The following is a 12,500-nucleotide window of genomic DNA, read 5'->3' as shown; positions in this document are numbered from 1 at the left end:
GCTGCTTAGAACCACATCCTCCTCCACAATCACACAATCAGTGGGTAAAATATACCCTCTTGTTTCTTGTAATGGACCATAGATCTTTCAGGATGTTGTGCGTGCGTGCGTGCGTGCAAACCGTGGACAGCTGCAGTATCACTCAGGGGTCTTCAGGCTGACTGGGGCCTGACACTTTTACCCTTCCACCCCTCCCGAGTCTTCAGCCTGTCTTTCTTTCTTTCTTTCCTTCTCCGTATGTCACACAAGCCCCCCCCCCCCTTTCCCCATTTCTTGTTTTAAAATCAAGAAATGTAATTTTAAAACATTATTTTCTTTTCTTTATCAGACAGGAGAAGGAGAATGCGGAGAGGGCTCGCGAGGAGGACGTGGCGGCCGTGACCCAGTCTGCACGGGAGAGCGAGGGCCAGCTGACTCGTCGGCTGGACAGAGAGGAGGAGGAACACCAGCAGAGAGGTGGGTAGCTGCTCCCCACCTGTGGGTCACACTGCGCCCCGTTGTTGGTGGTCAGTTTGGGAGCCGGAAGGGATAATAATAAGGATAATTCCTTTTAACAGGTCGTTCATGAAAGTCCTTGCGGTCTTGTTTCCAATGAGAACCTGTGAGCAATTGGGGTTAAGAGTCTTGCTCAGGGACAAATTTCATATCATCGGCACATATGCTGGGATAGCCTGGAATCGAACCTGGGGCAACCAGGGCCAGCTGGTTCCCTAGGCGGGCTCACTAACCACTCAGCTATGGCCGCCCCATAGCTGAGTGGGAAGAAGAGTCTGGGACGTGTGGAGCGTTGTCCCGGATGTTTTAGGGAAGGCTCTCTGACAGCTTCCCTGTGTTAGCTGATCTGAGTGAGAGGGAGGGGTTGTAGGGTTGGATCAGGGTTTGAAGATATGGGGTTCCATACCTTTGGTTGCTTTGTAGACATTTGGCTGGTTGAAGACCAAGCGTGCTGCGGCATTCTTGATCATTTGGAGGGGCTTAAGTGCACATGCCGGGAGGCCAGTAAGGAGCGAGCTACAGTTGTCAAGTCTTGATATGACTGAGTCCTGGGTGAGGAAGGGTCTGATCCTTCGAATGTTATTGTGTAAACCTACAGGATCCACCGCAATGTGTGCCTTGAATGAGAGCTGACTGTCCAGGACAACACCAAGGTTCTTGGCCGTTGCAACCGAAGTCACGATCATCATCATGGACTGCTTTTTAGAAAAATGGAAAGATACTGGTGTCAGAGGAACTGCAAACGCATGGCTAAAGAGTTATCTTGGCGTCAGACTTCAGTATGTGCATATGAACAGTGTTGATTCTGACAAGCAAAATTACATATGGAGTCCCACAAGGCTCTGTACTGGGTCCTAACCCATACAGTATGCACATAAATGATGTTTGTGATATATTAAAACAAATGAGCTGTGTTTTGTTTGCTAATGACACTGGTCTGTGCTGCTCAGGAAAACATGTGGATCAGCTCCTGGATACAGTACAAAATGAGCATACAGTATTGAATAAATGGTTTGATATCAATACACTTTTTTTGGTATTAATATTGATAATAAACTTAACCGGAGACCGCATATAAACAACTTAAGGACAAAAATATCCAAAACTATTGCTATAATGTACAAAATGAAAACCAGAATTCACTTTACATGCTGTATTGCTCCCTCGGACTCCCATACATCAGTTACTGTGTGGAAGTATGGGGGAACAACTACAATATTCCTACAATATACTCCAATATTCTTACTCCAGAAGAAAGCCATCAGAATTGTCAACCAAACTGACTATTATGCACCAACCCACTATTCAACTAAACTAAACACCTTAAAACTGCAAGATCTAGTTGACCTTAATACTGCAATTATAATGTACAAGGCACAAAATCACCTGCTTCCTTGCTGTGTGCAGGAGCTGTTCCGGCCTAGAGAGAGCCGGTACAACTTAAGGGGAATTGCCATTTTTGAACAAACCAATGCAAGAGTTAACTAGAAACAAATTTCCTACGAAAATTTAAGTGTGCCTGCGTTGGCTGAGGAGTTGGCTGAGGGGCTTTGTTGCCGTGGTAGCGAAAAAAGTAATAGCCTGGTCGGCCCGGTCGTTGCGCACGTTTTGATGTATACATTGGCAGGGGCGTGTCAACCGTGTGGGAGGAGTAGCATTTTGATCCCCCCGGGCGGCCAAAAAAGTCAAGAAAAAACCAGCAAAATAATGATTATAAAATCAATAAAAAATAAACCGAAACTCAATAAAGGAAAATTAAAAAAACGAAAGATTTAAGGTAAAAATGGGCATCTAAAACAATGTTTGAAAGAAATCTAATAATTTATTTTAATATATAAACAATTACTCAAATGGTTTCAAGTGCTTGTTTCACCCACTTCTGAAGGTCTGACACATAAACTGACCATTATACATTTGTTTGCAGACCCCTATTTAGGGGGGGTAGGCGAAGTTTGGGAGCATTTTGGGCAATTTTCAAAACCGGAAGTGATAAATCCACTTTGTTGCAAAAAAAGAATTGAAAAATCATTAAAAAATAAACCAAAACCTGAAAATGGAAAATAAAAAATATGAAGAATTGAAGGAAAAAAGGAGCATCGAAAACAATGTTTGAAAAATATGTGATATATTTTTTGAATATATAAACAATTACTTTAATGGTTTCAAGTGCTTGTTTCACCCACTTTTAAAGGTCTGAAGCAAAAACTGACCATTAAACATTTGTTCGCAGACCCCTATTTAGGGGGGGTAGGCGAAGTTTGGGAGCATTTTGGGCAATTTTCAAAACCGGAAGTGATAAATCCACTTTGTTGCAAAAAAAGAATTGAAAAATCATTAAAAAATAAACCAAAACCTGAAAATGGAAAATAAAAAATATGAAGAATTGAAGGAAAAAAGGAGCATCGAAAACAATGTTTGAAAAATATGTGATATATTTTTTGAATATATAAACAATTACTTTAATGGTTTCAAGTGCTTGTTTCACCCACTTTTAAAGGTCTGAAGCAAAAACTGACCATTAAACATCTGTTCGCAGACCCCTATTTAGGGGGGGTAGGCGAAGTTTCGGAGCATTTTGGGCAATTTTCAAAACCGGAAGTGATAAATCCACTTTGTTGCAAAAAAAGAATTGAAAAATCATTAAAAAATAAACCAAAACCTGAAAATGGAAAATAAAAAATATGAAGAATTGAAGGAAAAAAGGAGCATCGAAAACAATGTTTGAAAAATATGTGATATATTTTTTGAATATATAAACAATTACTTTAATGGTTTCAAGTGCTTGTTTCACCCACTTTTAAAGGTCTGAAGCAAAAACTGACCATTAAACATTTGTTCGCAGACCCCTATTTAGGGGGGGTAGGCGAAGTTTGGGAGCATTTTGGGCAATTTTCAAAACCGGAAGTGATAAATCCACTTTGTTGCAAAAAAAGAATTGAAAAATCATTAAAAAATAAACCAAAACCTGAAAATGGAAAATAAAAAATATGAAGAATTGAAGGAAAAAAGGAGCATCGAAAACAATGTTTGAAAAATATGTGATATATTTTTTGAATATATAAACAATTACTTTAATGGTTTCAAGTGCTTGTTTCACCCACTTTTAAAGGTCTGAAGCAAAAACTGACCATTAAACATCTGTTCGCAGACCCCTATTTAGGGGGGGTAGGCGAAGTTTCGGAGCATTTTGGGCAATTTTCAAAACCGGAAGTGATAAATCCACTTTGTTGCAAAAAAAGAATTGAAAAATCATTAAAAAATAAACCAAAACCTGAAAATGGAAAATAAAAAATATGAAGAATTGAAGGAAAAAAGGAGCATCGAAAACAATGTTTGAAAAATATGTGATATATTTTTTGAATATATAAACAATTACTTTAATGGTTTCAAGTGCTTGTTTCACCCACTTTTAAAGGTCTGAAGCAAAAACTGACCATTAAACATTTGTTCACAGACCCCTATTTAGGGGGGGTAGGCGAAGTTTCGGAGCATTTCGGGCACTTTTCAAAACCGGAAGTGATAAATCCACTTCCTGTTGTGACGCATGTGTTTGCAGACCCCCATTTAGGGGGGGTAGGTGAAGTTTCGGAGCATTTTGTGCACTTTTCAAACTGGAAGTGAAGAGGTCCAAGTCCGGCTTGGACCATTGAGCTGCATACCCCTCAGAGAGTGTTTTTTTTTTTTTTTTTTTTTTTAACGAAAAAAAAAAGTTTTGGGAAAAAAAAGTGAAAAAAAAAAAATTAAAAAGGAAAAAAAAAAGTTTGGAAAAAAAAAGTTCGGGAAAAAAAAAGTTGGGAAAAAAAATGTTGAAAAAAAAAAATATGGTCCACCCAAAAATATGTCCACCCATCAACCTGCACTCATAACCGGATCTGTAAGCGTTAACATGGGTTTGAATGGGGGACTATAAGGGGGCGTGGCTACGTGGTAGGGGGTCCCCGGACCCCCAACCCCCAAACATGTCCACCCATCAACCTGCAATCTTAACCGGATCTGTAACCGTTAACATGGGTTTGAATGGGGGACTGTAAGGGGGCGTGGCTACGTGGGTGGGGGCGTGGCTACGTGGTTGGGGGTCCCCGGACCCCCAACCAGCAAACATGTCCACCCATCAACCTGCACTCTGAACCGGATCTGTAACCGTTAACATGGGTTTGAATGGGGGAGTGTAAGGGGGCGTGGCTACGTGGGTGGGGGCGTGGCTACGTGGTTGGGGGTCCCCGGACCCCCAACACCCAAACTCATTGATAACCAGTTGGCCATGTGGCCGATGAGAGGAGAAGAGATCATGGTCCATTTCAATAGCAAGCAAAATACGAAAAAAGGTTCATTACATCATCATCCTAGATGAGGATGATGATGATGAAGGGTAGGTTTGTAGAAAAAGTCAGAATTTTGGACTGAAAAGGGGGCGTGGCTACGTTGTTTCGCCTATAACGTCGCCGTGGTAACGCGAAACGGTGAAAAAAGTAATGCGGTAAGTGGCCCGGTCGTCCCGCACGTTTTGATGTATACATTGACAGTAACGAGTAAACCGTGTGGGAGGAGAAACTTTTTTCGCGGTACGTGCGGCCAAAAGGGGCGGAGTTTCGCAGTTTTTGGCTAATAACGTCGCCGTGGTAACGCGTGACGGAAATTCGTTTCCGAGCACATCATTCCCGACTTGGCCGCACGTTTTGATGTAGTTATTGTTGCGGTAGTGTAAACCGTGCGGCTGTTTTGGCTGACCGAACTTTTGTGGCGACATGGAGTGTTGGATTAACTAGAAACAAATTTCCTACGAAAATTTAAGTGTGCCTGCGTTGGCTGAGGAGTTGGCTGAGGGGCTTTGTTGCCGTGGTAGCGAAAAAAGTAATAGCCTGGTCGGCCCGGTCGTTGCGCACGTTTTGATGTATACATTGGCAGGGGCGTGTCAACCGTGTGGGAGGAGTAGCATTTTGAACCCCCAGGGCGGCCAAAAAAGTCAAGGAAAAACCAGCAAAATAATGATTATAAAATCAATAAAAAATAAACCGAAACTCAGAAAAGGAAAATTAAAAAAAAGAAAAATTTAAGGTAAAAATGGGCATCTAAAACAATGTTTGAAAAAAATCTAATAATTTATTGTAATATATAAACAATTACTCAAATGGTTTCAAGTGCTTGTTTCACCCACTTCTGAAGGTCTGACGCAAAAAATTACCATTATACATTTGTTTGCAGACGCCTATTTAGGGGGGGTAGGCGAAGTTTTGGAGCATTTCGGGCACTTTTCAAAACCGGAAGTGATAAATCCACTTCCTGTTGTGACGCATGTGTTCGCAGACCCCCATTTAGGGGGGGTAGGCGAAGTTTCGGAGCATTTTGGTCACTTTTCAAACTGGAAGTCAAGAGGTCCAAGTCCGGCTTGGACCATTGAGCTGCATACCCCTCAGAGAGTATTTTGGTGTAAAAAAAAAAAAAAAGGAAAAAAAAAGTTTGGGGGAAAAAAAGTGAAAAAAAAAAATCAAAAAAAAATCGGAAAAAAATAAGTTCGGAAAAAAAAAGTTCGGAAAAAAAAAAGGTTGAAAAAAAAAATGTATGGTCCACCCAAAAATATGTCCACCCATCAACCTACACTCTTAACCGGATCTGTAACTGTTAACATGGCTTTGAATGGGGGACTGTAAGGGGGCGTGGCTACGTGGGTGGGGGCGTGGCTACGTGGTTGGGGGTCCCCGGACCCCCAACCCCCAAACATGTCCACCCATCAACCTGCACTCTTAACCGGATCTGTAACCGTTAACATGGGTTTGAATGGGGGACTGTAAGGGGGCGTGGCTACGTGGGTGGGGGCGTGGCTACGTGGTTGGGGGCGTGGCTACGTGGTTTGGGGTCCCCGGACCCCCAACACCCAAACTCATTGATAAGCAGTTGGCCATGTGGCCGATGAGAGGAGAAGAGATCGTGGTCCATTTCAATGTAAAAGGTGCATTACATCATCATCCTAGATGAGGATGATGATGATGATGAAGGGTAGGTTTGTAGAAAAAGTCTGAATTTTGGACTGAAAAGGGGGCGTGGCTACGTTGTTTCGCCTATAACGTCGCCATGGTAACGCGAAACGGTGAGAAAAGTAATGCGGTAAGTGGCCCGGTCGTCCCGCACGTTTTGATGTATACATTGACACTAACGAGTAAACCGTGTGGGAGGAGTAGCGTTTTGCGCGGTACGTGCGGCCAAAAGGGGCGGAGTTTCGCAGTTTTTGGCTAATAACGTCGCCATGGTAACACGTGACGGAAATTCGTTTCCGAGCACATCATTCCCGACCTGGCCGCACGTTTTGATGTAGTTATTGTTGCGGTAGTGTAAACCGTGCGGCTGTTTTGGCTGACCGAAATTTTGTTGCGATAAACTACATTATTAATAAGTATGGCGGAATGCAACAAGTGTGCCACTGCCATTGCATGGCAGGCACACTTAATAAATATATAAATATATAAATATGGCGGAATGCAATATGGCGGAAAGTGTGCCACTGCCATTGCATGGCAGGCACACTTAATAATAAAGGTAGATGTGTATCAGTTAAAGGGTACATTTATGGAATAGCTTAGATGATGGAAAAAATGCTAATGTTGCTACTGTTTGCGCTTCCAGATAAAAATGTAACTTGTGCACACCACTTCTGTATATGCTGCACCATAAAGAACATTATAATGGGGAAACACAACTTTAAGATTGTTCTAGCTTGTCTAGTTTCAATGGAAGACACCGGTATGACCCTTGTATGTTACGACAAACCACCTGTTTTTTTTTTATAGCCCTGGCCTGTTTTTGGGACCAGCCTTTATTTGTTTGTGCCGACAACACCCCCGGGCATTATTGAAGACTTGGCTTTTACTTGAATACAGGCCACTGTTGGCGGAAATCCGTTAACCACATCCCCTGGGTGTCCCACATCTGAATTAGTCGCTTATTAGATGGCCAGCAAGTGAAAAGGAGCCTTACTCTGCATCCATGAAACCCGATCCGGATATAACCACTTCTACGACATCTTGTAACCCCCTCCACCACCATGAATCCACGGTGGATCTGAACTAATCGCCAAGACCAGAGCAGAACGATCCCAAGACGAAACCCCCGAAGAACAGAGGAGAGACAAACCAGCAGAAAACAGAGCAAAAGAAAACAGAGAGAAAGAGACCCAGCCCGGCACTCTCTAAGTCTGTGTGCACAGCAGAGCTGCTGCTGCTACCACATCTGTTGCACCATCTGGATTCCCCCCACCCCTACTCCACCACCTCCACCACCACACCACGGCCCCTCCACCGTGCTCTCCCTCACTCCTTCCCTCCAATCCTACATTCATGCATCCCTCTCTCCTCTCTCTCTCTCTCTCTCTCTCTGCCTTTCTTTTTATTTACCTGTGGTGCCCCAATCCCCAACGACCAGGGAGCCTGCTGGTACCCCCAAACAAAGATGAGGGGGAAAGAGAGAGAGAAAGGAGAGGAGGGAGAGAGGGATGAATGGAGGGGAGGTAAACAAAGGGTTTGTTTCTGGCTCATGTCGGCACCACACATGTTGTCTAAAGAGAGCTGACATCAGAGCACAGCAGGAAATGTGTGTGTGTGTGTGTGTGTGTGTGTGTGTGTGTGTGTGTGTGTGTGTGTGTGTGTGTGTGTGTGTGTGTGTGTGTGTGTGTGTGTGTGTGTGTGTGTGTGTGTGTGTGTGTGTGTGTGTGTGTGTGTGTGTGTGTGTGTGTGTGTGTGTGTGTGTGTGTGTGTGTGTGTGAGAGAAAGTGTGGAGAGGGGGGTACGTCCTTTTAGCAGCTCGCATCACTTCCTCTCCCCGGCGCAACTCAACAGACGATCGGGTAATTAGTTCTCTCTCCCTCTACAGATCCAGCCCCCTCCGTCCATCCTTTCGTCCTTCCATCCTCCGCCCGTCCGTCCTTCCTCCTTCACCTTCTCCCTCCCTCTTGTTTTTTGGAGCATTCCTTTTTTTCTCCCCCATGTTTCATCTTTGGACTAAACGTGGACGCCATAGCTTCCACGTTATTAGTTTTTTCTCTTTCTCCATCTCTCTCCCTCCCTCCCTCCCTACATCCCTACATCTCTCCACTGTTTGTTTCCAGTGCCAGTTCTGCTGTGTTTGTGTCCCAGGATTCTTTTTGGCCTATACGCGTGGCCAGCCGCACTCAAAGCCCCACTTGGGTAATTAGCATTCTGCCCGCAACTTTTCCACCACTGACCAAACTTTAATCCAGTGCAAACATCCACATGGCACGTGGTGGCACAGTTTTGAGCTCAGCGGCGTCCCACAACTTCTGTCCAATGTACAGTATCCCTGCGCGCGATGCGGCACCCTGAGTGTGGGCACATATGCTACGCAGAAAAAGAAGAGGGTATGTTTGGAGTTAACTAGCATCTTACACAATGTGCAGCCACTGAAAAGTGAAGGGCACGTTTTTTTTTTTTACTTCCCACATGAGGAGAGGAAAGGAAGGGAGGGTTACTGGGAGTAAAAAACAATCCCAGTACAGAAAGAACAAAGAATCCTATATTTCATCATTGCATGAGAGAGAGCGGGTAGGGTACGATATGCGATATGCGATATGCGATAAAGGTTGTAAGTCGATTGCCCAACGTGTGTTGCGCACCTTCAGCACGTTCACCCTCTACGTCCTAGAATGTAGGACAACGCCATTCAGTGTTGTGACGCTTTTTCCGCTTTTCTGTAGATGTATAACAAAGTATATAGGATTTAAATGGTTAACGAATTGTAGGGACGTTTCACCAACATCACAGCATCCTATAGTGAGGAGAACAAGGTTCGAGAGTTATTGCCCAGACAATGTTCCCTGTGATCCTAGCTGATCACAATATTTCTTTCCCTTCCCTCAGCACCATCCGATACTCTTTCTTCTGCCTCAACGCGCCCGACGTGCAGAGCACAAAAAGTCTGAGGTACTTTTTTCAAAGACAGCGAGTCCTTGTTTTTTTGGTTAGTTTTTTTTGTTTCCGTCGACTGCAGCAGAATGCCGGAGCAGGTGGATGCTTTCCCCCAATTGCAAACGGCTGCCATTGTTATTTTAAAAGAACAGACATATGTTGGAGAGACGAACGTGGACGATTTCAAAGGCATGATGAAAGCCGAGTATTGGATTGTTCAGAAAGAGGCCCCCACGTGCGAACCAGGACGTGGCAGTGAGGGCGGAAACCTAGCAGAACGATGGCGCTTTCAACAGCAATCCGCTCCTCTTTTATCCCTCTCTTTTCTCCGCATGCCTCTGACTGTCCCGGATCCTCTGTTTTCCTTTTTGAACAGTTTTCATTTGTATGGTAAATGTCTACAAAGGCATCTTTTGGAAAGCGTTCAAAGAGACATATGTATCTGCCGTTTGGCAGAATATTTGGATGTATACATATCTATGACACTTCTGTCCAGTGTAAATGACTGATGTGGCCTTATGGTGTGTGATGCTAGGTTGGTGCTGTCTGGCCAAAGCACAATAACTTTTGTTGCCATGATGCTCCCCAGTAAAAGAACATTTGGCAGTTATTATTCTTATTTATTTACTTGCTTTTAATTAGCTATGAGTTGTTTGTTTAACATTTTATTTATTCTTGAAACATGGCAAACCTCAGCCATATTTTTGGTACCTGAACGCTGTCCAAAGCCCCATTACAGAGATATTTTTCAATCATGAAATAATCTGTAAATAACTAAAGGTTTATACAAATACCAGAAAATTTGATTTTACGCCCATAATTTCTTGTGGAAGCCACAATTCACTTGTTCACATGTATAATTAATATATCGCTTTTAATATATATTTCTGTCTGATTGTGAAAATTCAGGCATGATCCACTAGTCTAATAAGTGACTTGATTAACTTTTTTAAAGTATTGCAGACTGTACACAACGCCCCATGACCTTATTTCCCATTATCCCTTGCAGTTGAAGAGATGGAAGGTCTGCTGAGCTCCCAGAATTCCTTGATCAGGAAGCTGAAGGAAGAGTGTTGCATGCTGGGAGGCAAGCTGGAGGATCATACAGAAATAAGCAGGTCACTATGGTCATATTTCTTTACAGCATTTGTTTTACTCTCCCCACATCCCCATCATTCACTTGCTAAAGCTGGCAACATACTCCAAACAAATTCAAATTATTTTTCAGAACAAAGTTCTCCGCTCTGTATAGTACTATGGATCTCCGCTGTTTGTTTACATCAACCTCCGACGCGCTTTGACATCATTTGTCTCCGAAATGTTGCAGTTTCTGGTAGCCTGGGCACCATTCCTTTTCGGGTATATGATCCGGTCGGGAGCTCTACGTCATCCGCGTCATCAGCGACCGGATCGCGACAAACCGGAAACACGTCTCACCCCAAAATAGGTCCGTCCTGTAAAATCCTTGATGCGGCGTAGTTTAGCTTATTTTTTAAATATAAATGTGAGTGTACTTTCTGGAGACTATTTAGCGTCTGTATTATCCGTATTATCCCACGGGGAAATTCTATTCCATTTAAATAGGGATTGGGGAACCAAAACAAAGCGGCACCGCAAAACCGGATCGCGACAATCCGGAAACAGGATTCTTTTTTCTTTTTTCTTTTTCAGTAGGCGTGGCCTAGACCGGATCATATGGGTCTTTAGTAACAGACACCAGGCTTTCCTCCGAGGTGGAAAGACTGGTGATGCGAGGTTAAGTTTCTGGTGGCAGACAAAGCGGACAGCATGTGTGCTGTCACTCTCCATGAATTAATTGCTGTCTGTTTGTTTTTGCAGTCGCTCAGAGCGGGATTACATACAGTACGTAGGTGTTTGTAACTCCTCAGGTAACCTTTCTTTAAAACTGTCCATTGAACGTTGCTGACAGATTGCAGAAATAAATAATATAAATCACGAGTGTATTGAGTGTCTGACCAATCACACGCAATGTTCACTTCGGTGTCTCTGCGGTGGTGTTCTGCTACTGTAGTTAGAAACTCTTGAAGGTGCAAGAACTGCCCAAACAAACTTTTTCAAGGCACTGCGTTTGTTGGATCCTTAATGTCATCATCTTGTTCTTATTGACCTGCCGAAGCCAAAACTATTTTGAGATCATCTGGAGTGTGTATGCTTCAGCCTTAACACATTGACTGCCAGAATTATTGCATATTTTTTTAGCCAGTGCCAGAGTTTTTCATTGTTTGTTTTTTTTCACTTCACGTAGATCTACGCGATTGGCACGTGGCGGCTTTAAAGCGGTTCGCGTAGATCTACGTGATTGGCAGTCAATGTGTTGTTAAAGGTAGGGTAAGTGATATTTTTTTGGTTAAAACAAAAAGTATTTTGTTGAAAGGTTAAAATACTATATTCTGATAGTAATCATTGCTATAGAGTGTTTTTTCAGTAACAGATGTCTCCCTGTCTCTCCAGCTCTTAAATAAACAGAAAATACATTTTTCGGTAGGTGTCAAAATCTCAGCCAATCAGGAGAAAGTACCAATTTTTAAGCTTAATTTGTATAGTGTTCCAGTTCCAATTTTATCTGCTCATTTCTTAGTGTCATCACTTCCAATTTCACTTGTTTAATCTGTATCCTGATTGAATTGGAAATGAAACTGAAACTGAAACGAAAATGCATTTTCTGTTTAATAAAGAGCTGGAGAGACAAGGAGACTCCTAATACTGAACAAACACTCTATAGCAATGAGTACTATCAGAATATAGAGCTATTTAACACTTATTTTAACCAAAGCAAATCACTTACCCTACCTTTAACTCTCTTTAATGACTCATTCATTAAATTATTTGTCTTTTCTACTCAACTTGATCAATTTCACGTACATTTTTAGTTTTTTTTGGCTTTTTGGCACTCCACGGGTGTATTTGCAAAAAGGTAATATTACAGTTTTGGCACTCAATGTGTTAATTTTATCAACCTCCCCCAATCCCCATATAAGCCCATTCAACTTCAAACTCCATGTTAGACTCATTGAAAACGTCCCTGCATCTGGTGACTGATAATGTCCTTTCGGGAGACCTTCATTTTTTATT

General features: G+C 42.8%; 1 protein-coding gene across 1 annotated transcript in view; it reads left to right on the top strand.

Moving 5' to 3' along the window:
• The window catches only part of sdccag8 (SHH signaling and ciliogenesis regulator sdccag8), a 67,091-nt gene that overhangs the window by 34,031 nt on the left and 20,560 nt on the right, over positions 1–12,500 (top strand). The window contains exons 15-16 of the mRNA XM_080449648.1: positions 329–456; positions 10,417–10,525. Coding sequence (XP_080305774.1) covers positions 329–456; positions 10,417–10,525 — 237 coding nt within the window. The remainder of the gene's footprint in view (positions 1–328; positions 457–10,416; positions 10,526–12,500) is intronic.

The sequence above is a fragment of the Gymnoscopelus braueri genome, assembly GCF_963280865.1.
Source record: "Gymnoscopelus braueri genome assembly, chromosome: 14".
NCBI classification, from domain to species: Eukaryota; Metazoa; Chordata; class Actinopteri; order Myctophiformes; family Myctophidae; genus Gymnoscopelus; species Gymnoscopelus braueri.
The sequence above is the reverse complement of the archived record's forward strand: the minus strand, read 5'-3'. Positions and strand labels throughout refer to the sequence as shown.